General features: G+C 38.6%; 5 protein-coding genes and 1 long non-coding RNA gene across 18 annotated transcripts; 3 read left to right on the top strand and 3 right to left on the bottom strand.

Annotated features, from left to right (window-relative positions):
- Positions 1-926: 926 nt before the first annotated feature.
- Positions 927-5924, top strand: LOC140796300 (autophagy-related protein 18f-like). Of its 9 annotated transcripts, XR_012110434.1 has the most exons (9): positions 927-1195; positions 1286-1662; positions 2278-2742; positions 2819-3247; positions 3344-3580; positions 3664-4488; positions 4570-4739; positions 4929-5295; positions 5673-5924. XR_012110434.1 is itself a non-coding variant. In XM_073149272.1 (7 exons), exons 1-7 carry the CDS (start codon positions 1483-1485, stop codon positions 4931-4933), a joined length of 2325 nt encoding a protein of 774 aa, XP_073005373.1. In that variant the 5' UTR covers positions 927-1482; the 3' UTR covers positions 4934-5661. The 9 variants fall into 9 exon arrangements, 3 of the variants coding, with proteins under 3 accessions (XP_073005373.1, XP_073005371.1, XP_073005372.1); XR_012110436.1 differs by having other exon boundaries at positions 927-1662; positions 4570-4753; XR_012110439.1 differs by having other exon boundaries at positions 928-1662; positions 3664-4499; positions 4573-4739.
- A 233-nt stretch (positions 5925-6157) lies between these two features.
- Positions 6158-7983, bottom strand: LOC140796306 (F-box protein At4g09920-like). The gene is made up of 3 exons (XM_073149282.1): positions 6928-7983; positions 6650-6820; positions 6158-6572 (listed from the first exon to the last, which is right to left on the bottom strand). The coding sequence occupies exons 1-3, from the start codon at positions 7867-7869 to the stop codon at positions 6180-6182; spliced, it is 1506 nt and encodes a 501-aa protein (XP_073005383.1). The 5' UTR covers positions 7870-7983; the 3' UTR covers positions 6158-6179.
- Positions 7984-9615: 1632 nt separating this feature from the next.
- On the top strand, positions 9616-13525 carry LOC140796304 (cysteine-rich receptor-like protein kinase 6). 3 transcript variants are annotated; one of them, XM_073149279.1, is made up of 8 exons: positions 10105-10242; positions 10331-10706; positions 11581-11700; positions 11812-11939; positions 12118-12322; positions 12550-12787; positions 12876-13026; positions 13119-13525. In XM_073149279.1, exons 2-8 carry the CDS (start codon positions 10376-10378, stop codon positions 13413-13415), a joined length of 1470 nt encoding a protein of 489 aa, XP_073005380.1. In that variant the 5' UTR covers positions 10105-10242; positions 10331-10375; the 3' UTR covers positions 13416-13525. The 3 variants fall into 3 exon arrangements, with proteins under 3 accessions (XP_073005379.1, XP_073005378.1, XP_073005380.1); XM_073149278.1 differs by having other exon boundaries at positions 9616-10706; positions 12876-13030; positions 13119-13341; XM_073149277.1 differs by having other exon boundaries at positions 9619-10706.
- Positions 13526-15364: 1839 nt separating this feature from the next.
- Positions 15365-17606, bottom strand: LOC140796315 (uncharacterized). Its single transcript, XR_012110440.1, has 2 exons — positions 17088-17606; positions 15365-16510 (listed from the first exon to the last, which is right to left on the bottom strand). It is a non-coding gene; the product is annotated as an uncharacterized lncRNA (long non-coding RNA).
- On the top strand, positions 15718-19424 carry LOC140796302 (cysteine-rich receptor-like protein kinase 6). Of its 2 annotated transcripts, XM_073149276.1 has the most exons (8): positions 16110-16248; positions 16326-16522; positions 17377-17490; positions 17579-17706; positions 17885-18089; positions 18302-18539; positions 18628-18778; positions 18871-19424. In XM_073149276.1, the coding sequence occupies exons 1-8, from the start codon at positions 16193-16195 to the stop codon at positions 19165-19167; spliced, it is 1386 nt and encodes a 461-aa protein (XP_073005377.1). In that variant the 5' UTR covers positions 16110-16192; the 3' UTR covers positions 19168-19424. The 2 variants fall into 2 exon arrangements, with proteins under 2 accessions (XP_073005376.1, XP_073005377.1); XM_073149275.1 differs by having other exon boundaries at positions 15718-16522.
- Positions 19425-20355: 931 nt separating this feature from the next.
- On the bottom strand, positions 20356-22785 carry LOC140796311 (transcription factor ILR3-like). 2 transcript variants are annotated; one of them, XM_073149288.1, is made up of 5 exons: positions 22508-22784; positions 21533-21595; positions 21363-21437; positions 21078-21240; positions 20356-20838 (listed from the first exon to the last, which is right to left on the bottom strand). In XM_073149288.1, exons 1-5 carry the CDS (start codon positions 22645-22647, stop codon positions 20569-20571), a joined length of 711 nt encoding a protein of 236 aa, XP_073005389.1. In that variant the 5' UTR covers positions 22648-22784; the 3' UTR covers positions 20356-20568. The 2 variants fall into 2 exon arrangements, with proteins under 2 accessions (XP_073005389.1, XP_073005390.1); XM_073149289.1 differs by lacking the exon at positions 21533-21595 and having other exon boundaries at positions 22508-22785.
- Positions 22786-25776: the final 2991 nt, after the last annotated feature.

Below are 25776 nucleotides of genomic sequence, written 5' to 3'. Positions count from 1 at the left end.
AGCTTATAGATAAAAACTAGACATATAATATGAATACAATTTTATTTAAAACATAATTTATCAATTACATAAGTATAAATAAGACCTTAAAATTCTTAATCGGAAGCTTTACGTTGACAACGTAAATTACTTATTCATAGTTGCTCATGAAATACGGATCTAAAGGATCATTTCTGTGAGGAGTAATACTCAAAGTTTCCATTTAAATCCCATAGCCTATGACTACTCTGTCAAGGCAAATGAAATAGACGGGATAGCCTTGCAGTTGAACTATCACTACTTGCTCATGAAGTGACGGTGAACTTGTTCATCTTCTTTTATATTGGCCTGTAAGAGTCTATTTTTCGGTAAAGGAGCTTGTAATCAAGCCTAAGTAAAGCATACAATTTCATTACTTGCCTGCAAACTATTTATCACAAACACAGGATCCATCTCTATCACATTTTTATTGATAAATTAAATTCTAATGGTAAATCTCTGGTTCAGCATCTTTCTTGCCCCTTTTGGTTATTCCTTATGTAATTGGGGTTCTAGGTGAACTATAATTTCACACAATAAACCAACCATAGTTGTATTTAAAAATACAACTATTATCTTAACTGTTTTACAAATTTTATTACAAATTTTACAACATAGGTAAATCTCTGGTTCAGCATCTAACTGTTTCGATTGTATTTAAAAAAAAAAAATACAAAGAGTTGTAAAATTTGAATGATGGCAAGGAGTCATCTCTCCCAGGATCCTAATTTGGCTCGAGCGCAATGCTTTATAGAGTCCGTGATATCCGTATCCAATAGAAAGATTTATGAAATTTACAATCATTATCCGGAGGTGTTTCTGGATCTGGATAGAATCTTTGCCCATAATTCTATACGATATCAATGCAAACTACTTAAAGATAAGGAAAGAGATTAAAAGAATGCCATCCGACTAATGTATGCCACGCTATCGGTGGATGAAGAGTTCATAGAAGAGAATAAACTCCAAAGATAAAAAAGGCGGAATAAAGAAGCAGACTTAAATCAAGCTACAACGGACGAGAAGAGAGAGACGTAGACGGCGAGTCTATTCCAATATCCGATCACAAGCGTCTTCGCCTATCTCCCTCTTCCTTCTCGCATAAAGGAGAAAAAAAGACGCTTTCTTTTCCCCCCCAATTCACCTAATTCTACGGCGACTGCATGCCTCCTAAAAAGTTGCGATTTTTAAGCTACCCAGTTCGTTTTTCTCTATCCTGAACCGAACCAAGAGAGAAAACTTTGATTTTGATACGGACTTTGTGTAGGTTTTTGGGGGATTCTTGTTGGAGATGGAGATGGAGATGGAGATGGAAATGGAGATGCTGGTAACCTAAAGTGTTTCGGCTGTTTCTTCTTGGGAAGAAAAGGAACCAAAAAAAAAGCAGCCTGGGGTTATGATCGCAAGTATTTTACTTGGGCTCTTCTCTTTTGGAAACTTGGAAGGTTTTGGGGGAAATATAGGATGAGGAACGATGCCCCGAAGAGAGATGGCCAGAGCAAGAATGGGCTCTTCTCTGTCCGCTCCCTGTCGAATTATATGAGGATCATGTCTTCGGGCGCGTCGACCGCTGCGTCCACCTTACGTTCGGCTGGGGCGTCTCTCGTGTCCTCGATCTCCAACGATGATGCTGGCCGTGATCAGGTATCGGAAGTTGATTTCATCTTCTTGTTTTGTTCGAGTTCGAGCCGTTTTGATTTGCTGAGCTGAAATTAGTCAAATTCATATGTTTGTTCTGTATATATTTTTGAACTAGGAATTAGGTTGTGATTGTATTATAAGACTATCTGCATGAGACAACTGTCTCTTCTGGTGTATGTGGCGATTAATATACAGAGTCTTGTAATCAATAAAAATTTTGCCTCATTTCATGAGGCTTTATGCATGAAATCGGAAACCATTTCTCTCGTTGAGAGTTGAACGTTTTAGTGTTTTAAGTAACCAAATGATGTCAGGCAGTGCCTAGCTGCCTTGATTTGTTATGCTTTGGGTGCAACTTGTTGTAGCTAGTCAGTTTAATTATCAGGAATTTATTAGTTGCAAGAATGTCTTGTCTCTTTGGTTTTTGAATTTCTTGATGTACTTTTCTGATATAATTGGTTAACATAAAGTGTTGATTTAGTGCTCACTACTCAATATATATACTGCAATAGTTTTTGCAAGTGATTCAATTTATGTCTTGCATCTATTTTGTAGCAATTGGAAGTGTTTGCTGTTAGTTGACTCACATTTGTTCATAGTTTTGGTGTTGGTTAAAAGGTGTATTGGGCTGGGTTTGACAAATTGGAATGTGAGGGTCAAGTGCTTCGCCAAGTTCTGCTGCTGGCTTTTAGGTTGGGCTTCCAGGTTTGGGATGTTGAACATGCTGATGATGTGCGGCAACTAGTATCCAAGCATGATGGTCCTGTATCATTCATGCAGATGCAAAAGAAACCACTCACATCTAAGATATGTGAGGATAGGTTTTCTGATGTTCAGCCATTGCTAATAATTTCTCGTGATGGGTCTTTCAGTGGTAGTAGAAACAATTCTGAGATTCTTAGTGGTCCTTGCAATGAAACTACCAATGATTACCAAAATCTGGAAAGTGAAAACTTGTTTCCTGCATTTGTCCATTTTTATTCCTTAGGAGCTCATGATTATGTGCACGTCTTGAAATTCAGATCAGCTGTTTATTCGATAAGGTGCAGTTCTCGGGTAGTTGCTATATCTCAAGCTTCCCAGGTATGTATGTTTGTCCAATTATCCAAGTATGGCATTTCGAAGCTTAGAACTAAGATGAAAGGGAACTATGTTGCAGATACATTGTTTTAACTCTGTGACGCTGGAGAGAGAATATACTATTCTTACAAATCCTATAGTTTCAGCAATTCCTGGATCAGGGGTTACAGGTTATGGACCACTTGCAGTGGGATCTAGATGGTTAGCCTATAGTGGAAGTCCTGTGGCAATCTCAGATTCTGGTCGTGTCAACTCTCAACTTTTAAGTCCTACAAGTGTGTCATTACCTCCTCCAGATGGAAGTCTGGTGGCACTCTATGCAAAAGAATCAAGCAAGCAACTAGCTGCTGGTATAGTTACAATTGCAGATATAGGATATAAGAAGCTGTCAAAGTATTGCTCAGATCTTCTGCCTAATGACAATCGTTCTATAAAGATAGGCAACTCTAGCACCAAAGATAATGGTACTATGAATGAGCATACATCTGATGATGAAAATGCTGGGATGGTATAAATTCGAGATATCATACTTTTCTAAGATATTCTTTGATGTGCTTAATATTTGTCATTCCATTATGATAATTGCCATTTTTTACATATGCAGGTCATAGTTCGAGATATTGTTTCTAAGTCAGTTGTCGTTCAATTTAGGGCACATACTAGTTCTATCTCTGCATTATGCTTTGATCCTAGTGGGACTTTACTAGTTACTGCTTCTATTCATGGTCGTGACATCAACATATTCTGTATTATGCCTTCTTTACAAGGAAGCTCACAACGATCTGATGTTAATGGGACGTATGTACATCTATACAGGTTGCAACGTGGCATCACAAATGCGGTAGATATGCCTACAAATTGATTGTCTTCGCTCTTAGACTATACTTTCTTATTTCTAAAACCGTTTCCTTTCATGTATACCAGATTATAAAAGACATCAGTTTTAGTGATGATAGTCAATGGGTAATGATTAGTTCCTCAAGGGGAACTAGTCACTTATTCTCACTATCTCCTTTTGAAGCAAGTGCAAATTATCAGATCAGTGAGAACAACTGTGCAAATAACAACTATATGATGCATCCGACTTCTAAGACAGTTTTCCCTTGCTCTCAGACATCATCCTCTTTAAAGCTCCATGAGGACAGCCTTTCCACATCTGGTGCTCCAGTCACACTGTCTGTGGCAAGCAGAATAAGAAATGGGAGTAACGGGTTGAAAAGCGCTGTCCGTGGTGCTGCAGCATTTGCTACAGGTGTGGTCAGTCCAATTTCGGGGGCTATTGCATCAGCCTTCCACAACTCTGAGGGCTATCCCAACAATTGCTCAATGTGGAGAAAATACTACTTACTTGTGTTCTCCCCTTCTGGCTGTGTTATTCAGTATGTCTTGCATCACCCACAAGTGCAAGATTCTGGCATGGATATTTCTGGGTTTAGTGCTGGTTCTCATGGATCATCGAAAGAAACTGATACAACCTTTGTTGTTAGAGCACTTCAGAAATGGGATATATGTCACAAGAGAAACAGAAGAGATAGTGGGGATAGTGTTGATATATATGGTGATCAAGGGAATGGAGAAAACATTAATGTCTTCCAGAAAGGGGTTAATAAGGGAACTAATCTCAGTCATGTTAATAGTGGTTGCGACTCAAAACTGAAGATTAGTGCTGCAGAGAATAATCACTTGTACATATCTGAGATGGAGTTGCAGATGCATGCAGTCCAGGTTCCACTATGGTCAAAATATGGGGTACTTTTATGGTCTGCTCATGCCTTGTAGTGATAATTTTTGTACCCTAATTTAAGGTAGCTCACCATGTTACTTTCTTAGCAGATATGCTTTCAAGTGATGATGGATGAAAAGATGGAAGTTGACAATAGTAGTGCAGTTGGCAGGGAAATTGAAATAGAAAGGATCCCTACTCGGACAATTGCAGCAAGGTCAAAAGATCTCAGACCAGTTTTTGATTGTTATCGAAGATCCAGATCTCAACAAGTGAGGTGCGCTTTGGATTGTATGAAATCTTTCTCTCCTCAATCTATGCATGTTCCGGGATGCCATATTAAAAATTCATGCCATTGTTTCCTCTCCTTTTGGTTAGAATGTTGGTTTGTTTGGTGTTTCTTCTTTCCTATCTAATATCCATGATTGGATGGTGTTGCTACTAAATAATCTTCTATTTTTCACAGTGTAAGTACTCTTGATATTAACATAAAAGGACAACCTTTGTGCCAAAAGTCTGGACTAACAGAAGATGGGAGACCTTCATGCAGAAGCAGTTGCAGTTCTTCAGAGTGCATGTGTGGAAGTGCTGCTGTCGCTGATCGATCTAATGTAATTGACGAAAATAGTTGGGTTTCTTACCCAACAGGCATTTACGAAGGTGCTATAAGTAAAGGGACAGCCAACCCACATGCTAGAACTTGAAACTTGAAAGCCAACTCGACTTTGTAGATATTGTGAGGGCATGAAGGTGGATTCCAGATAAGGTTTGTAAATAACAGAGAAGACAGAGATGGAGACCCACTTCCGGACATGATAATGATGATGATTTAGGTAACCTTTTGAAGAAAACTCAGTTGTCCAACCATAATATGTTGCTGCTGCTGATGATGTCTAATTTATGGTTTTGAGTTTGTTATATAATGCACAAAGAATTTACATGCTCATCAGTGTAGTGTCCTGCTTTACTAATTGCAGCAGTTCACTTATCCCACACTGGCGGCAATTAGATTTGTGAATAATTGGTCCTTGAAGAACTTTCCTGGCAAATTCCACTCATCTCGCTCTGCATAGTGGAATTAGTCCCGTCTTGGAGTCTTTATTCTCCTAGATTGACTACTGATATGTTTGTTGTAGCAGTTGCACTCTCTGTATATTGTGGACTTCTTTCCCTGTACAGAATCTTGAGATTTTTTTTTACGTGCTTACAGGTACTCATAGCAGATGTTTCATAAACAATGATGATATTCCTCATGTGTTAGCATCCATTCTCAGGAGGTGTTGACCACTTGTTTACTTACATTGGCACAAATGATGGAAGTGTAAGAGGTGGGTTCAATTGTGAAGTGAGAGCTTCCAATATTGCATAGTTCAGGTGCTCCATCTGGAAGCATTTATAAATAACAAATTTGTTGATTATATCTCCAAGAATCATCTATAATGCAATAATGAAAATGATTGAAGTGCTTGTTAGTATAGTTGGTTGCTGCTTGATTGCTAAATCAACAACTGGACTTCCTACTGCCGTGCTTGAATAGATTTTCTGAAGAATGTCTTGCAGTTTATTTAGGTTTGGTAGTAACCATGCGTAGATTGCAGGAAATTGAAGAAATCCAATAAGAACTTTCTTGTACCATTGGTCGTGAAACTAGCCCTCTGAAAATAAGTACAGGAATATACATATGCAAAAGAAGAGGAAAAAAAAAGGAAATTTTTTTTTATGCCCAATCAAATGTTTGAACACCATTTTCTCTACATACAATCCTGTGTGTTGGATTCAAATTACAATCATCTTCAAAAAATTCATGCAACACAATGCATGCTTCAGCTGATGCCTTGGGTATCAGTGACAACTGCCCTCGAAGAATTCTCATAGCTAAGCTGTCATCACATCTTTTGGTATGATCAGAAGCTTGAGAAGCAACTAGAACAAGAGATTCTAAGACAATAGCATTCCCTAGGAGGAACTTCACCAATCGCAGCTCAGTAATGGACCCTCGAAAGTTGCTAATTTTGATCAGCTTGAGATGGCTGAAGGCAACGTCAGGTGCAATTTTTGTAATCGTCACCGTATCTGCAACACCGATTGGATCTTCCATGTCAACCATAAGCTGCAAGGTTCAGCATGATTGTGTTAGAATATTCATAGAAATAGAAGAAATTGAAAGCAAATAGAACATGAACATACTTGAATGAAAAGCTTCTCAAGAAATGGAGACGGACAATGCTCAAAGAAGGCAAAGATGCATGTCAGATGTTCTTCACTTATCGAATCCATTGCAAGCTGTAGCTCTTGTAGGTTTTGCAACTGGATCGGGAAATACTCATCGTCGTCGTATTCTGTAGCTAAAGCTAGATCCTAAATGGATTATGAATTGCTACATCAATTGACAGATCTTAAAACTGATTGAGAGAGAGAAAAAAAGAAGAAATAACACTTAGGAAGACATTGAGCACGAGAAGTACCATGAGAGCAGCACTGCTAAGAGTCAGGATCTTAACGTGTGCAAGGTCAGTTAACAACGTAACATAGTCGTTGTCAGTTACTCGAATTGTCGAGCAGATATGCGCATCAACCAATGCAGAAATGTTGTTGAAATGATATGGTGCAGAAAGCCTTCCATAGAGGATAAGAGATTGGAGGTTAGGAGCTGATATCTCCAATTCAGTGCTTGGCAAACAACCTACCAATGTCAAGCTTCTAAGTCGGATGTCAGGGCCCGAGATCTTGATATCGACGAGAAGTGCACAATTCCTCAGGATCAAGCTTTCGAGGAACGGACTATTGAGCAAAATTATTTGGAGCATTTCATCTGTAAACTCTATGTAACTCAGAGAGAGCTCGCGGAGTCCTTGAAAACATCTCAAATCTATAGGGCCAGTGAACTCGCAACGGCTTAGATACAAATGAGTCAAGGAATTGCACTGGAACAGACAATTTGGTAGCTTGAATGGCCATCTTTCATCAATATATATACCGTTGTGTGTTATACCTTGTGACAAGTCTAAGTCAAGCACCTTAACTCCTTTGCTTACTGCAAAACTGATCCAGCTCTCTATGTCTGGCATGAAGAGATCAAAGGGAGAGAAGAGAATGCGGAACTTCTCGAGCTTTCCATCGCCATGCAGTGGCAGATACCGGTTGACGGTCGTTGCAAATTGTTCCGGAGATTGGCTGCAAGAGAATTCCTCACCAAAATCTAGTACGGTGGCAAAGATGATGCAGTGCTCATACAAAGATCTCCATCTCCTCGAGAGAGCGCTGGTTCTTATGGCTGACTTGAGAGGCACCATAGAAAGGATGGAATGAAGGATATCATCAGGGAGGCTGCTGATTCTGTCTTGAGCTCTCCCCATGTTTTGCCTCTTCAATCCTGGGCTGGTGGCCATGGTGTTCATACATACCATTGGATGGCTTCTCAATATGTACTTGTCCTCTTTGAGGACTTTTGTCAAACAGTTGTTGGCAGGCCATTCTTCCTTTGGAAGATTCAATATTAAAAGAGAAAAGGGAAGAGGGGATGACACAAAATCGACGCTAAACCCTGCCATTCTTCCTTTGAAAGATTCAATATTAAAAGAGAAAAGGAAGGTGGGTGACATAATTGATGTTTGGAAAATTTGGATATGATATCCTATTTTATAACAAAATTATAGTTTACACTATAAATTTTTACTATTTATAAATTAAATTTTATAATTTAGTAAATATGTATAAAAAAATATTTTACTGTTAGATGTGTTGATTAAACTTAATTAAGTATTTGAGTTAAGTTAACTATACTAAAAAAATTACAAATATACCTTCAACTAAGTCATACTAAAGATATTTTAGTTATTTTAAAAATAAAATATTTATATTTAATAGAATATTCTTACAGTGTTAGTTCAAATCTAATTCAGAATATTAACATAATTTATAAATAATAAAAAATAAAAAATATAAATTATAATTTTATTAAAAAAATAGGGTATATATGCAAATTTATAATCTATGCAATATGAATTAGTCTGCAAGAGAAGAATACAAAGGTCAAGGTTCTCTTCGTTGGAAAGAAAAATTTGATAAAAATTCTTGTAGTGGTACGCACGCATACGTTGGATGGTACACAAAACAAATATCGGGTGCAAAATAATAAAATTGGAGTGATGGCCATTCTATTCAATTGATTTAATTTTCTGGCAACAGATAAAGGTCAAAGTTGTTGTTGGGTTTGTAGTATCAAACTCACATAATCATCAAATCATGTACTTATTTGGATGGGCTCAATAGACTTATGGAGCCAGTTACTCGTTTGAGTTAAGTGAGAAGCTATGTATAAGAGAGCTTGTGTTATGATAATATGATAGAGTTGATAGATAAGAGCTAATAGCAGTGGAAACTAGAGTTACCTTCCAAGATAACACTTTATAAAAGGGGAAGTGCCGTTTTCCTTGTGCATTTGCCTCAGTTTTACAAACAAACTTAGCTAATTTTTTTTGTAAAATTTTAGAAAACCATTCATTTTATTCTCAATGTTTACAGGAAGACTGTTCTAACCGAATTAATCAGCAATATTTACTTCAAATTGTTGTCTGATATTTAAGTGCAGTAAGAATTTTATTGCGAGATAATAAGAATTTATGCTGTACTCTTTTAAATCATAATTCGAAGAGAAAATGTTTTTTGATTAGTTTTTTCTTGCACATAGCTAATTTCAAGTCTAATTATATGATTAAGCTTTTGAAGTAAGGTCTGATTCAAGATATAGAAACTAATATAATAATATTAAATTATTATTTCTGAGTCTTATTCAGTTTGATTTGAAATTAATTTTGAGCTTATTCTAAAGATCAATCTTAATTCTACTCATTTTTGACGAGAGCTTGATTGATCCCGAACTCGATAGATATACCTGAGGACGAAAAGAGACTCCTGTTCATATTTCATACTTCAGCCAATGACTTCTCACCATATGTGCGTGATGACTGATGACTTTGCACGGCAAAGGAGGAAATAAAGGACGTCCACTTCATTAAAACCCAAGACCAAGATTTCGTTTGTCAGGTTAAGAAAAACAATTCAGATATTTCACTTCATTTTTGGACCAATAAAATAAAGATACATGGAAAACTTAGTTCCCTTTCTGAAGTTTGATTCGATAATGCAAATTTTGGATAATATTTCTTCCCAGGTAAATTTAACCTACACTTGATTTGTTCTTCCGTCTATGACATGCTTCTTCTTTGATATCAACCTTTTGGTTCCTTTCTTCCTCGGAAAATTATCCCCCACCCCAAACCCGACAATATTCAAGTCAACAATTTTAACGAAAAAATCTTAGACACCACAACATCTTGCATTCCCCTCCTCTGCATCACGACATAGTTCCACCACCACCACCTTGAATCATAGGAGACATAGTAATAGGTCGAGAATCAAACAATACTTTATTCTACCACATCCATGAGTTCCCTGACCTCCATACTGTTATCCTGCTTATTCCTCGGTCCTTTTTTCGCCGCCGACGAACCCCTCTGCCAAACTTGCAACACGAGAAGAAACTACACAGTCAACAGCGACTATTTTCGCAACCTCGAGCACCTCCTCGACTACCTCACCCAAAATGCCTCCCTCAACGGCGGCTTCTTCACCGCGACCGTCGGTCGCAACCCTGACCAAGTATCGGGCCTCGTCCTTTGCCGCAGGGACGTCAGTGCCCCTGCGTGTAGTTCATGCCTCCGCAATGCCTCCGATGATATTCTCGAGCTATGCCCGAGAAGTAAAGACGCCGTCATCTGGTACGAATACTGCCTCCTCTGTTATTCTGACAACAACTTCCTCTCCTCAAGCAACAACACGCACGAGCTGGTCATGTATGTTCCGCAGAACATCACGAACCACAGTCTGTTCGACAAGCAGGTGGATAAGCTCATGAACGCCGTGGCTGACGGGGCGGCATATAACACCAGTAGATTATTCGCCACCGGGCAGGTGGATTCTACAGACAACACTTCGAACATATATGCGTTGGCACAGTGCACTCCTGACCTGTCAAGGAGGCAGTGCAGGCAGTGCTTGCAGGAGCTCATAAAAGAGAAGCCAACGTGGCTTGATGGAAAGCCAGAAGGGTGGATTCTAGGAGTCCGGTGCATCACCATGTACAAGACGTATTCCTTCTACAACGGAGCGCCGATGATACAACTTCCTTCGGCTGCTCCGGCTCCATTGATGCCTCCTTTAGTTATTCCATCTGCAAAACAAGGTAAGTGAAAACAATCTAGTTACTGGGTGAAAATCGAGGCAATTGTGATAATAACTATGAGTTCAGCATTATCTCAGGAAACCCAGTGCAGAAAAAGAAGAAAATATTGATTTGGCTCCAAACAACAAAATATTAAATGATTCAATTGAAATCAACTTAATTATCATCAATTGTAATCAAATTCTATTTACCTTGATTAGATTCCGAAAAGGTGAAGCGATCTGTTTGTGTACGCAGGGAATCACTAGAATTTAAGGTAATTGTATTCCAACAATAGATCGATTTTACCTTGCAAAAAACAAATGGCTTGAAACATCAGCCAATATGATGGGCAATCAACCAAAACATTATAGCTCAACTTGTACTTCAAAGAATGAGAATGCCACAAGACACGAAATGGTGGGAGCACTCGATGCTGTATTCCGCCGAAGTATTATAGTTCCACTGACCAGCCAATGTAATAATAGCTCTTCCGACTCTTTGATAGACCAACCTCCACTAAATTGATAAATGTTTGATTAAATATGTTACCAAGGAAAGTATAACTAAGTAGCAACATCCACATGATACTTAGACTGCGGGCCTCCGGGAATGAAGAAATTTCATAGATTGCCCGTTGATTACAGTCTTCTGAGAGGAGTCTTGTTTCACTGTTAATCCAGTTATGCATCATACGTCACTGCAAGTCTGTGAGATAAAACAAGGATTCAATAAATTAAGAATCAATAAGTTCAATTTTCAGATCAGAGTCGCACACATTGCAAAAAATGACAGTATATGTTTTAAGTACGTGTCACGTATTCTTCTATCATATATCTGTTATCTATTATTTGTCAGATGGATTACAAATAACATTGCTGAAATCAAAATGCAGGAAAAAAGAAGGTAACCAGCACAGTTCTTCTAATTGTTGTACTCATAGCGACAGCATTAGTTCTCTCAGTTATCTGCATCTACTTACGGAGGAGATCAAAAAGGAAGGAAGTACTACTATGTAAGTAACTATTTGAATGGAATGATACCAACCAAAGTTCACTTATGGTCTTATTATTTCTGTGACATAGATTATTTGGTGGCAGTAATCATATTTGTGCTGTTTCACTAGATGACACTGAAAGAGGGATCACAGATGTTGAGTCACTGCTTCTTCGTCTGTCAACACTACGAGCTGCAACAGCTAATTTTTCTGAAATCAACAAACTTGGACAAGGAGGCTTTGGTACAGTTTATAAGGTATCATGACATCCATTTCAATGACATGCCCTTTTGTTAGTTTGATTTTTGAAGTTGCACTGCAAAGTCAGATAACTCTACATTATCTCTCTCCACTCTTTTTGACACAGACTAATTATACATGCATATGAAACTTCTGATGCTTCCATCCTTTCTTTAACCTTCTGAAATTGCACAGGGTATCCTACCTGATGGACAGGAGATAGCAGTGAAGAGACTATCAAGAGATTCAAGGCAAGGAATAGGAGAGCTGAAAAATGAGCTTGTTTTGGTTGCCAAACTCCAGCACAAGAATCTTGTAAGGCTTTTAGGTGCTTGCTTGGAGGAGAAATTGCTTGTCTACGAATATGTGCCAAACAGAAGCCTAGACACAATTCTTTTTGGTACTACTTCACAACAACATCACATTTACTCTTCTAGAAACTAAGAGTTTTGTAGTCAGAAATCATCAATCTGGTAGCACTTCCTTCTCTGTTTTCATCTAGCCACATTTAACTTCATACTGAATCTAGAACAAGCTATTTTTCTGGTGTCAGAGATCTGTATCTAATTCTGCTTAAAGTTATCATAGTACGTGTTACTGAAGTAATTTGTAAATTTGATAACATAGATCCTGAGAAATCCAAACAGCTTGACTGGGCGACAAGGTTCAGGATCATTGTTGGCATTGCTCGAGGCCTACTATATCTACATGAAGATTCTCAGCTAAGAATAATACACAGGGATTTAAAGGCAAGTAACATTTTATTAGACGCCGACATGAACCCAAAGATTTCAGATTTTGGTTTAGCTAGGCTCTTTGGGGGGGACCAAATTCAAGGCATCACAACACGAGTTGCTGGGACATTGTAAGTACAAAGTGCCCCTCTTCGACACCGTATTAATCTTTATAGTAGGTTTCTAGGCATATCATATAGTTCACTCTCATATTTGCAGTGGATATATGGCACCAGAGTATTCCACACTTGGACACTTCTCGATCAAGTCAGATGTATTCAGCTTCGGTGTGCTAATTCTAGAGGTTGTTACAGGAAGAAAAAACGGTGGTTATTTTGAATATCAGCAGGATGAAGATCTCTTATCCTATGTGAGTAGTGCAGTGAGAAATAATTTCAAATTTAACCATCCTAATGAAGATTATAAAGAATAGAGTTTAGATAACTAATGCTATCATTGCAGGTATGGGGCCATTGGACCAATGGAACAATGGAAGAGATAACAGACCCCTCCTTAGGCATGAATTATCCAAGAAGTGAGGTGTTGACGTGCATCCATATTGGATTACTGTGTGTCCAGAAAAATCCAGCAGGTAGACCCAGCATGTCGACGGTTGTTTTGATGCTTAGCAGTGATAATTTATCCATCAAAGCTCCTTCTATGCCTGCATTTTGCATTGAAAAATGCAGCCAATCCTCAAGCAATTCTATCCCACTGTCACTGAATGGGCTGTCAATTACAGAATTTGCACCTAGGTAGAAGTTGGAAAGTAATAGAATGTGCTTTTTGGTGCCTAGCAAGACATGCCTTTCTTTAGAACACTAAGGACATTGTGCTGATGGAATAAAGTATTTAGCATTTTTAGCTCCTATGCTCTAGCATTTTCTTTTGTGCTCGGTAGCAATAAGTAACTACTGTACTAATCTTTATACAATGCTGTTAATTACAGCAATAAGTAACCAAATTTCAACTTTGGATATCGCTGTTTCTATATTGAAAAAAGGACTTTACTGATGCGTTTCCTTATGACTTGTTGCCTTGTTGGGTTAAATCTGCCAAATATAATACTTTTTAAACAAAACTCGGGAAGGCGATACCAAATAGGAAAAATACAATTTCTTCCGTAATATACTTAAAATATAGGTCGAGCAGATATGCGCATCAACCAATGCAAAAATGTTGTTGAAATGATATGGTGCAGAAAGCCTTCCATAGAGGATAAGAGATTGGAGGTTAGGAGCTGATATCTCCAATTCAGTGCCTGGCAAAGCAACATATAATTGTTATACTTTGAAGCCCGATGTCAGGACCCGAGATCTTGGTATCGACGATAAGTGCACAATTCCTCAGGATCAAGCCTTCGAGTATCGGACTATCGAGCAAAATTATTTGGAGCATTTCATTTGTAATCTCTATGTAACTTAATGAGAGCTCGCAGAGTCCATGAAAACATCTCTAGTCTAGAGCAGATGTGAAACTCGCAACGGCTTAGATACAAATGAGCACTGGAACAGACAATTTGGTAGCTTGAATGACCATCTTTCAGCAATATGTATACCGTTGTGTGCTGTACCTTGTGACGAGTCTAAGTCAAGCACCTTAACTAACTCCTTTGCTTACTACAAAACTGATCCAGCTCTCTATATCAGGCATGAAGAGACCAAAGGGAGAGAAGATCGAGAATGCGGAACTTTTGGAGCTTTCCATCGCCATGTAATCGCAGTTACCGGTTGACGGTCGTCGCAAATTGTTTCCAGGAGATTGGCTGCAAGAGAATTCCACACCAAGATCTAGTATGCTGGCAAAGATGATGCAGTGCTGATACAAAGATCTCCATCTCCTTGAGAGAGAGCTGGTTAATTCTTATGGGAGGTTGCTGATTCTGTCTTCAGCTCTCCCCATGTAAATTTTGCCTCTTCAATCCTGGGTTCGTGGCCATAGTGTTCTTACAATGGCTTCTCTCTCTCTCTCTCTCTCTCTCTCTCTATATATATATATATATTTGTGCCCCCTGAGAACTTGTGTCAAAGGCCATTCTTCTGTTGGAAGGTTAAATATTCAAAGGGAAAAGGAAGGAGGGTGACATAATTGATGCTAATGCCTATGTAATTCGAATTGCTTTGCAAGAAAAGAATGCCAAGGTCAAGATATCTTCTTTGGAAATAAAATTTGATATAATTCTGGTACTGGTGTGCCCGTATGAGTCTGACGGTATCAAAACAAATTTGGGGTTGGGCATTATATATAAATTGATTTTAATTTTCTGGCCACAGGAAAGGGTCAAAGTCAGTGGTATTTTCGAATTGTAGAAAAAATGATCAAATTCCCACAGTAATACATTTTGTTGGGGTAATAAAATGTTTTGAGTCATAGGTAAAATAATAAAAAATAATGTATGTCGTACTCTTAAAGTAGTTAAACCGTAAATCTCTACCGAGGGTACTAGTCGAAGAAAGATGTATTTGATTAAGTTTTCCTTGCTATGGCCTACGAGTTGAGTGTTGACCAGGGAACGCCTTTCTTTGGCTTGGTTTGCCTTCAATCCTAGCTTCGAATTGTCTAGATGTCTATTTGTCATGCTCAATTGCTCATAGCTCACCACAAGTGGAACACTCAGGCGTTATGACTTACTGACAAGAAAACAGGAAAAAGAGGACGTCGAGCCAAAAGTCAAGACCGGGATTTAATTTCTCCCCAGAAATCATTGGTTTCTCAGATATCCTCTAAATTGATTCCTGATCTTATCTCTAAATTTGTGAGATTAAGAAGAAAAAAAAGTTCACATATTGAACCAACAAAACTAAGATACAAGCAGAGTACATGGAAAACTTCATTCCCTTTCATCCGTTGTATGATATGCTTCTTTTTCTATCAAACAATTGATATCGTCCCTTTGGTTTCAGCTTGGAAAATTATCCCCCCAAACGAAATTAAGTCAAACAATCTTATACGGCACCACACCTTGTAGACCAGTCCTCTGCATCACGACATAGTTCTAACACCTTGAATCGTAGGACATGTTAATAGGTCCAAAGGGCAAACATCTTATACCACCATATCCATGATGTCCCTGATCTCCATAGTGTTATCATGCCTCTTGTTCCTCCACCTTCACCCCGCCTCTGGGTATTTCCTCGGCCAACACTGTGGCACGAGACAAAACTACACAGCCAATAGCACCTATTTATCCAACCTCAATCACCTCCTCGCCTCCCTCACCTCCAACACCTCCCTCGACAGCGGCTTCTCTGCTGCGACCGTTGGACACGCCGCCAACCAAGTATCGGGCCACGTCCTTTGTCGTGGGGACATCAACACCACTGTGTGCAGCTCATGCGTCAGCAGCGCATCCCAGGATATCCTCCGGCTTTGCCCAGGAAGCAAGAATGCCACCATCTGGTACGACAACTGCCTCCTCTGCTACTCCAATCGCAACTTCTGCTCCTCCAGCAACAACTCGAACCAGCTGATCATGCATGTCCAGCAGAACATCACGGACCACAGTCTGTTCGACAAGCTGGTGGATAAGCTCATGAATGCCGTGGCTGATTGGGCAGCATATAACACCAGTAGGATGTTCGCCACTGGGAAGGTGAAATCTACAGACGATACTCTGACCATATATGCATTGGTGCAGTGCACTCATGACCTGTCAAGGTGGCAGTGCAGGCAGTGCTTGCAGAAGCTCATAGGAGATATGCCAACATGGCTTGATGGGAAGCAAGGTGGGCGGATCCTCGGAGTCCAGTGCATCATCATGTATAAGGTGTTTTCCTTCTACAATGGGGTGTCAATGGTACAACTTCCTTCTCCAGCTGCTCCAGCTCCAGTGATGCCTCCTTTAGTTATTCCAGCTGCAAAACAAGGTAAGTTACTGGGTGTAAAGGCATCTGTGATAATAACTATGAGTTCAGCACTATCTCAAGTAATCCAGTAGCTTAAAAGAACAAAATATTGACTCGGTTCAAAACAACAAATATTATCTGTTTCAATTGAAGTCAACTTAATTATCATTAATTTTAATCAAATTCAATTTACCTTGACTAGATTCAAAACAGTGCAGTTAGCCTGGTGAAGCCATCCATCGGTGTACATAAGGAATCACTAGAATGTAAGGTAATTTACTGTGTCCCAAGAGTAGATCAATTTTACCTTGACAAAACAGAGGCCCAAAACAACAGCCAATATGATGGGCAATCACCCAAAATATCATGGGACAACATGCACTTCAAAGAATGAGAATGCCACAAGACACAAAATGGTGGGAACACCTGATGCTGTATTCCACCTAAGTAATATAGTTCCACCAACCAGCCATCGCAATAATAGTTCTCGCAATTCTTTGATAGACAAACACCACTAAATTGATAAATGTTTAATTAAATATGTAACCAAGGAACGTATAACAAATTAGCAACCTTCACATGATACCTTACTTAGACTGCTGACCTCAGGGAATGAAGAAATATCATATTTTGCTCTTTGATTACAGTCTTCTGAGAGGAGCCTTGTGTCACACCTAATCATTTATGCATCATATGTCACTGCAAGTCTGATATAAACAAGGATGCAATAAATTAAGGCGTCAACAGCTTCGATTTCCAGATAAGAGTTGCACACATCACAAAAAATGAAATGGCAGTATATGTTTAGGTGTCGCATATTCTTCTTCTATCATATATCTGTTTTCTTCAGACATATTACTTAATTATAAATGCAGGAAAAAAGAAGGTAACAAGCACAGTTCTGATTGTTGTACCCATAGCGACAGCATTAGTTCTCTCAATCTGCATCTACTTACGGAGGAAATCAAAATGGAAGGAAGTACTATTATGTAAGTAACCAAAGTTCACTTCTGGTCTTATTATTTTTATGACATAGATTATTTGGAGGCAGTAATCATATTTGTGCTGTTTCACTAGATGACACTGAACGAGGGATCACAGATGTTGAGTCACTGCTTCTTCGTCTGTCAACACTACGAGCTGCAACAGCTAATTTTTCTGAAATCAACAAACTTGGACAAGGAGGCTTTGGTACAGTTTATAAGGTATCATGACATCCATTTCAATGACATGCCCTTTTGTTAGTTTGATTTTTGAAGTTGCACTGTAAAGTCAGATAACTCTACATTATCTCTCTCCACTCTTGTTGACATGGACCAATTATACATGCATATGAAACTTCTGATGCTTCCATCCTTTCTTTAACCTTCTGAAATTGCACAGGGTATCCTACCTGATGGACAGGAGATAGCAGTGAAGAGACTATCAAGAGATTCAAGGCAAGGAATAGGAGAGTTGAAAAATGAGCTTGCTTTGGTTGCCAAACTCCAGCACAGGAATCTTGTAAGGCTTTTAGGTGCTTGCTTGGAGGAGAAATTGCTTGTCTACGAATATGTGCCAAACAGAAGCCTAGACACAATTCTTTTTGGTACTACTTCACAACAACATCACACTTACTCTTCTAGAAACTAAGAGATTTGTAGTCAGAAATCATCACTCTCTGCTTTCATCTAGCCACATTTAACTTTATACTGAATCTAGAACAAGCTATTTTTCTAGTGTCAGAGATCTGTATCTAATTCTGCTTAAAGTTATTATAGTACGTGTTACTGAAGTAATTTTGTAAATTTGATGACATAGATCCTGAGAAATCCAAACAGCTTGACTGGGGGACAAGGTTCGGGATCGTTGTTGGCATTGCTCGAGGCCTACTATATCTACATGAAGATTCTCAGCTAAGAATAATACACAGGGATTTAAAGGCAAGTAACATTTTATTAGACGCCGACATGAACCCAAAGATTTCAGATTTTGGTTTAGCTAGGCTCTTTGGGGGGGACCAAATTCAAGGCATCACAACACGAGTTGCTGGGACATTGTAAGTACAAAGTGCCCCTCTTCGACACCGTATTAATCTTTATAGTAGGTTTCTAGGCATATCATATAGTTCACTCTCATATTTGCAGTGGATATATGGCACCAGAGTATTCCACACTTGGACACTTCTCAATCAAGTCAGATGTATTCAGCTTCGGTGTGCTAATTCTAGAGGTTGTTACAGGAAGAAAAAACGGTGGTTATTTTGAATATCAGCAGGATGAAGATCTCTTATCCTATGTGAGTAGTGCAGTGTGAAATAATTTCAAATTTAACCATCCTAATGAAGATTATAAAAAATAGAGTTTAGATAACTAATGCTATCATTGCAGGTATGGGGCCATTGGACCAATGGAACAATGGAAGAGATAACAGACCCATCCTTAGGCATGAATTATCCAAGAAGTGAGGTGTTGACGTGCATCCATATTGGATTATTGTGTGTCCAGAAAAATCCAGCAGATAGACCCAGCATGTCGACAGTTGTTTTGATGCTTAGCAGTGATAATTTATCCATCAAAGCTCCTTCTATGCCTGCATTTTGCATTAAAAAGTGTCGCCAATCCTCAAGCAAGTCTGTCCCACTATCACTGAATGAGCTGTCAGTTACAGAAGTTGAACCTAGGTAGAAGTTAAGTAAATGAATATGCTTTGTTAACTCATCAACTGCTCTCCCTCACTTCAGGGCTGACACATTTTGATGGGCCAAAGAAGTAGACTTGATTTTGCTACTCTAAAAGCTTAAGTTGTTAGAAAATAGTAGTTTTTATATTTGATATTTAACATGCTTGTTGATACCTAGCAAGACAAGTCTTTCTTTAGAACACTAGGGACATTGCACTGATGTAACAAAGAATTTAATATTTATAGCAGCTATGTTCTAGCATTTCCTATGTCTAATAAATAACCATGTCCTAGAATCAAAATAAAACTCAGTTTCGATCTTCGAATAGCAGCAGTCTCAAGTGAACAAATTTATTTAATCAGCATACAACTACAACATTGCAGATTTAAAGTTCAACATGCCGCCAAATTGCTCAGGATAATAAAATTCACAACTTTGTCTGTCAGAGGGAATCGGTAAAATTAAAGCTCGCACCTGGAGCGCCACCGTCTCCTCCGTCTTCGCACCGGAAACTCCTCAGCCACCGGCTTCGGGGTGCCGGAGGAGGGGCCATCCCCTTCCACAGAGCAATCCTATGGCTAGAGAGAGATGGAGAATAGGGTTTAGGGTCAGGGTTTTGCAAATTGTAAGTACCATCTATTGATGCGTTTCGTTCGACTGATTGGGCTGAATCTGCCAAAAGTAACTTTTTAACGCAAACACTCGGAAAAGCATGACCAAAAATGCAAATAGAAAGTGTAGTACAATGATAATACCAAATTGCAATTTATATTTTATATTTATTTGTTTGATTTGTAATAATGGACTTTAGTATGCTAAGTAGATATAAATTATGTGAACTTCATCGTAACAAAATATATACCAATTATAAAACATATATGCATTATGTCACGTTAAAAAAAATTTAAATATAATTAAATTATCAAATCTCATGATTCGCATATATAAAAATTATTTTGTACTATATTAGAACAAAATATGTATCACCTATAATATATATATACTTAATTTTAAATACTAAATTAAAAAATCGCAAAAAGCAGTGGTTAAGGTGGGAGGTTGAAATGAAATTTTATGTAAAAGCTTAACAAGTAAAAATGTTTAATATGGATACAAATGTTGATCTAAAATGTTAGACCATATACATAGAGATGCTAAGGCACTTCACGTTGGCACAACATCAAACATAAACTTCTTTTCGCAGGAGACCAACGAAAGCTAGATTTATTCATAATAATGCATCCCCAGTGTACCTCTAGGTCATCCGAGGTGACCAAGTGAGAAAGGGGCTACAATTTAAACTTTTGCTACACATAAGCTAAACTAGAAATATAAGAAAAGTAAATTCGTTGAGACAAACTAACATATGAAATCATTAAAATGCAATGAGCAATGAGCAATGATCTTAGGCAACTGGAGGGCATGATTCGGCATCTTGAGAGGTATCAACATCTGCCTGTGGCATGAACTGCCACATGGGGAACCCAGGGTAGCCAAGGACAGGCACAGCCAGCTTGTGTCCTGTCGCTTGCCCTTGAGCAGCAAAAGTGGCCGGTATGACAGGAGGGTGCGACACAAAGCTTGGTCGAGCACTTAGGATCTTTATTTGTTGTTCCAGACTCTCTTTCTCTGCCTTCAACCTCTGCTTCTCGTCGCGAAGCTCGCTCTTCTCAGCCTGCGTAACAATGAGAACACGTATTCAAACTCTCAGGCTTATCATGCATCTGAAAGGAATAAGGAATAATCATAGAAAGGTAGTACCACAATTTTCTAACTATCACCACGTGGAAGTTGGAACATAAGCAATTCACTTGTTACATCAATTAGAAATCAAAATTTGCTCACTGAACCAAATAATATAATTTCAAATCAAATTAGACATGCAAACAGGAAAATAAAGAAGGGAATTAAGACCTTCAACTCTTTGATTTTGTCTTGGAGGCTCTCATTTGAATCCTGCAACTTTTGTGATTCATTACGTAATTCAGTCACCATGCGGACAGCATCAACTAAGATAGCTGCTTTGTCCATCTTCAAGGGCTTTGCTGGGTCCAAAATGGATCCCAACTCCAAGAACCTTAATTCAGAGGTCAACAAATCACAATATGAGAAACAACGATAACTATATGAGCTAACTCATCATGGGTAGCAAAAGGAATTTAATGGCAGTGAAAAGGGATTTAATGGCGGTGAATATACCTATCATTCAGCTTATCCCTTCTCATTTTCTCCCTGCAAGCCTTGGAGGTAGGCTGCTTGTTTTCCGATCTAGCACTGCAACTTAGAAATGGTCAACAATTGAACAAACAAACTAGGCAAGAAAATATCTGTTTTTGTACATATTGATCTCGTAATAAATAGAGTCAAACCGTTTATTGGCACCAGATTCTTCAGTGCAATCAGAACCCACAAAAGAACCATTGATATCAACACTGATGAGAAAAGGCAAACATGATTCAAAAAGCTGAGAACTCCAAAAGAATTACTGAAAGAAATGAACAACATGCTGAAGATAAAATTTCCTACAAGAAATTATTACTTTGAACTTTTAAATTGCATTGGACATTTTAATCCTGCAACAGAATGCATAAAAGAAACTCACTGCCTGATGGAATTGGTGCCTAGGCAATTGGCTAGTGATTAAAGTTTGTTTTAATGCACCGGATCGCCTCTCTCATTGGGAAATGCCCCTCATCATATTCCTATTGAAAAAGTTAAAGAAGTACTAATATGAACTATGTTGTATTTTTGTTAATCATTAATCATACTTATCCTATCAAAATCTGTACTTCTTATTTAGAGAAGGAATTCTAAACACAAAGGGATAGAAAGGAGTTAGGCCAGCTAGGCCGCTTCATGTTAAAACACAAATATATGATAAAGGAGTGAATAAACGGCCTACCTTCTCCAACAAGTTAACGAATAATGTGAATTGTGGAACAGATAGAACGACATTGCTTACATGACATCTGTCGTATAAACACAGCTCCTCGTCTCACAAACATCAATGATCGCTAAGTTAAAGAATAAAAGTTTCCATATCTCTAACCTCCATCTGATGCACATAATGTATGAAAATAAAGCACGAATCACTTTATTCATGAACTAATCCCGTAAAAAAAACCTTAAACAAAACAGATCGTTAAATTCTAAGGATGAATCACTCAGAAATAAGCCAATTAGACCCCCTGCCCCCACTGCAGAACGTTTCATAATTATATGGAAAAGAATTGTTTCAAGGTTAGATCTCTAATAGAAGTATAATTTCGAGCAGGAAAGCCCTAATCTACTCAATCGCATAAATCAAAGAATCTTGAAGCACCAATTTTCAGAGCTGGTCGTACCCGGGAATGGAGGAGCCATTGATTCCCTGTGGATTCCAGTAGAGCCCGCTCCCCGACGCCGCGAGTTCGCCAGCAGCAACGGCCGCGTCGTCGATCAGGGGGCAATCCAAGACCCATTCGGAGTTCTCATGGGAGCCCATCTCGGCCCCTCGCCGGAACCCTAGATCGCTGTGGGAGGGGAGGAAGCGGTCAGAGAGGAAGGAGAGGGGACGTAAAAGCGTTCGGGTCTCGAACTCGCGCAAGAAGGATCCAACAATAGGTCGTCTTTTTCTTGGATCTAACTCCGCAGCCCGATATAAACCACTTACAGGACGCATCCAGTGATAATCTTGCGGCTCTCCTAGTTAGCGGGCGATGACGTGGCAAAAGGCTGGTCAGGTATCCAAGATATTGTTACAGGAATAAACCGTGCGGGGAAGTTACGAACTATCTGGGGAAAGCGGGGCCCACCTCTCGAAGACTCGAGTCGCCAAAAAAAATGTCAGCCAATAGTTACCTGCCACGTTGCCCAATCTACTGCCACTGTAACGTCTGGGGTTGGGTTTCGAGCCCGCTCTGGAATCTAGCGCCGGCCCGAACAAAATTCGCAGGCAAATTCACTGCCAAAAAAACGTTGCTTTAATATTCGCGGAATCGAGTGCCATAAATGAGTGTATGTGAGGTGCATGCACGTTCGGCTATGTGCCTTCTAAATCTGGGTTTGAGGAAACAACACCTGGTAACCAAACTTTGTAGTCATCGTTAGGTGTCACCACAATTTGTAAGTTGTAACACCCCCCTCTCCTTCTTTTTCCCTCTATTAATTACTCTCCTCACTCATCCTTTCCAAGCTCATCGCTTATCTCTCTCTCTCTCTCTCTCTCTCTCTCTCTCTCTCTCTCTCTCGTCTTTAGGGCAGACGAACCGGGGGAGATCAGACTGGGAACGCGCTTCTTCTTAGGAAGAGAAGGCTCTCAGGTCCGTGTTTCCCTCTTGATCTTGATCTTGTGTTCACGTATACATACGGCAGCTTTCTTTGCCTTGGTGTTTCCTGGCTTTGGTGTTTCCGTATTGTTCTTATTATATCTGGTGTGCTTATGTAGGTTTTGCTTCGTCGTTTCCATGTTCTGATGTGCATGGATACACGTTGTGGTTTTCTTGGCTTTGGTCTATGTTTTATGTCGTAACTCGTAGGAGTGTTCTGTTGCCTTTACCTTTACAACAATGGAAAAAGATGAAGAATGTTTAGAGTGATATTTTGAGTAGACCTACAGTTGATAATTGTAATTCATTTTTTCTGCTTCAATTGTGCATAATGTCTTATATAGAAGTGAACATTTTAGAGTAATATGAGTAATATACCTGAAGAAATTTTTTTTTCTCTTTTCAATATTTTGTTATTTATTTGCTATTTTCTCATGCTTAGTTAGTCAATGATTGTTGGATTTTAGAGTGAATAATTCTAACTGAGATTATATTTCCATATATAGGTCATTCGTTGTTGGTATTTGGTGGTGCCTCTTTTGTTACTCTAACATAGTTAGTTTTGTTTTCCTACATTGTTGTGAATTATTCTTTTCTATGTTCTAAATATAGGACATTAATATATTTATTTTTAATTGATTTTATAGAAATTAATCGAGAACAAGAATGGATAACATAAAAAGAGGGGGGAAAAAGCATCTAGTTAATTCATAATGCATGTAAATTACATCCATATTAAGTTAATCTAATTCCTCCTTAAGGTAGAGAAATGAAATCAACCCTATTTACTAGTCCCACAATTATCAGATCATATTGGGGGTAAAATTTCTTAACATTTTGTTAATCGATTTTCCATTTATAAAAATACTAAGAAAGTGTATTCTAATAACAAACCACTATAAAAATCTATAAGAGGCTAGGTAAAATCTTATCCTACATCAACTTTGTCCTCTACCTTTCCGCTGAAAATTTTCATAGCTTGAAGTTGGATAACCGAATGACTAGGTAATTTGCAACAAAAACCTTACTCAAAACAATAATGTTAAGCTTGATTGCAGTATGAAGAGATTTCATACCAATTGATGCAGCCAAGCCTGAAAAATTATTACATTAACTTATGCAACAACGTGGGAAGAGATTAGCCACCGGCTGATATGGATGGGAATGCATCAATAACTCTATTTTCATATGTTTGCTGATGAAGAGCTAAACTTTCTATAATCTATTGATTCAGGACAAACATAGATAAAAAAAAAAGAGCACTAACAATTAAGGGCGTGAGAGCTAGAAAGGAGAAAATTAATTTCGCTACCAAGAAATAATAGTCTAAATTACTTTCATCTTTGGCTTGTTGAAGTATTAATAGGAAAACCCATAACTAGAAACCTTAATAGCTGGAAAATTAAATCAGCCTAATCCCCAAAAATGCAAATGTGTGTACTATATATACTTGCAGGCAACTAATATCCAATGATAATCACTAAGGACTAATGAAATCAAATTCTAAGTTCTTGATGAAACATCTTTCCAGAGACGGAAAAAATTGCTGCTTTGAGGACCTAAATGATTGGATTTGTCTAAGAGTTTTTCTTTTCTTTTTTTGAGAAAAGCTGGTCGAGCCCACTTATATTATTAGAAAAACAAAGGGAGAAACATACCGGGAAGAAGAGGAATATAGAATTATAGAGAGATCACCGTCAAGAAGTCATCAAAGGATACCTGGGAAGAGGAAGAGAAAGAGAAAGAGGCTCTTCACTGCCTCCAAATCTCAGAGAGAGAGAGAGAGAGAGAGAGAAAGACAGAGGCAGAGGCCCACTGCAATCGAGCCCCCCTTTTGAAGACTTGATGGTCCCTTGATCTCACTCCATAAAAGCCAAGTCCAACTCGAACTTAGTATACCCCGCTTTTGTTTGAACACAAGAGCGCTATAACTTACTATATTATATTTTCTAATATATGCTACCAAGTGGTTCTCTTACCATGGAAGTCAATTATGGAGATTAGGGTTTTCTCTCTTGAAAACCTAATCAATCTATTTTGTGTGCAGGTTCTCGAGCTACTCACAGGTAAGGCTATTGACTTGTTGAACATGAGCAAGAAGACTACGATACTCTACTCAATACTAAGATTCACAAGCTTGACCTCAAATAGAATCAAAGGTCGAGCTAAGAATGACAAGCTCCTCTTGGGCTCATTTGGGCCGTCGAAGAGCTCTGAAGTTTGCAAGATCACTTAGACTAGCTCTTTCGACTTTGGGATTTGCTTGTTTATAGCTCTCGAATTCGTTGAGTTCTCAAATTTGTTGC

The sequence above is a fragment of the Typha latifolia genome, chromosome 10 (assembly GCF_019914945.1).
Source record: "Typha latifolia isolate L0001 chromosome 10, TyphaL0001v2, whole genome shotgun sequence".
In the NCBI taxonomy this organism is placed as follows: Eukaryota; Viridiplantae; Streptophyta; class Magnoliopsida; order Poales; family Typhaceae; genus Typha; species Typha latifolia.
Note: the sequence above shows the minus strand (reverse complement) of the source record. Positions and strands in the feature narration are given on the sequence as shown.

Coding starts and splice junctions, on each gene's coding strand:
- LOC140796311 (XM_073149288.1), bottom strand. CDS start 22,647: ATGGGCTCCCATGAGAACTCCGAATGGGTCTTGGATTGCCCCCTGATC. Junction 21,596..22,507: donor AATGGCTCCTCCATTCCCGG/GTACGACCAGCT, acceptor TTTTCTCATCAG/TGTTGATATCAATGGTTCTT. Junction 21,241..21,362: donor AGGGATAAGCTGAATGATAG/GTATATTCACCG, acceptor CTCTGAATTAAG/GTTCTTGGAGTTGGGATCCA.
- LOC140796300 (XM_073149270.1), top strand. CDS start 1,483: ATGAGGAACGATGCCCCGAAGAGAGATGGCCAGAGCAAGAATGGGCTC. Junction 1,663..2,277: donor ATGATGCTGGCCGTGATCAG/GTATCGGAAGTT, acceptor GTTGGTTAAAAG/GTGTATTGGGCTGGGTTTGA. Junction 2,743..2,818: donor CTATATCTCAAGCTTCCCAG/GTATGTATGTTT, acceptor ACTATGTTGCAG/ATACATTGTTTTAACTCTGT.
- LOC140796304 (XM_073149277.1), top strand. CDS start 9,908: ATGAGTTCCCTGACCTCCATACTGTTATCCTGCTTATTCCTCGGTCCT. Junction 10,707..11,580: donor TATTCCATCTGCAAAACAAG/GTAAGTGAAAAC, acceptor ATCAAAATGCAG/GAAAAAAGAAGGTAACCAGC. Junction 11,701..11,811: donor AAGGAAGGAAGTACTACTAT/GTAAGTAACTAT, acceptor CTGTTTCACTAG/ATGACACTGAAAGAGGGATC.
- LOC140796302 (XM_073149275.1), top strand. CDS start 15,718: ATGATGTCCCTGATCTCCATAGTGTTATCATGCCTCTTGTTCCTCCAC. Junction 17,707..17,884: donor GCTTTGGTACAGTTTATAAG/GTATCATGACAT, acceptor GAAATTGCACAG/GGTATCCTACCTGATGGACA. Junction 18,540..18,627: donor ACACGAGTTGCTGGGACATT/GTAAGTACAAAG, acceptor TCATATTTGCAG/TGGATATATGGCACCAGAGT.
- LOC140796306 (XM_073149282.1), bottom strand. CDS start 7,869: ATGGTATGTATGAACACCATGGCCACCAGCCCAGGATTGAAGAGGCAA. Junction 6,821..6,927: donor TTAGCAGTGCTGCTCTCATG/GTACTTCTCGTG, acceptor TAATCCATTTAG/GATCTAGCTTTAGCTACAGA. Junction 6,573..6,649: donor TTGAGAAGCTTTTCATTCAA/GTATGTTCATGT, acceptor TGAACCTTGCAG/CTTATGGTTGACATGGAAGA.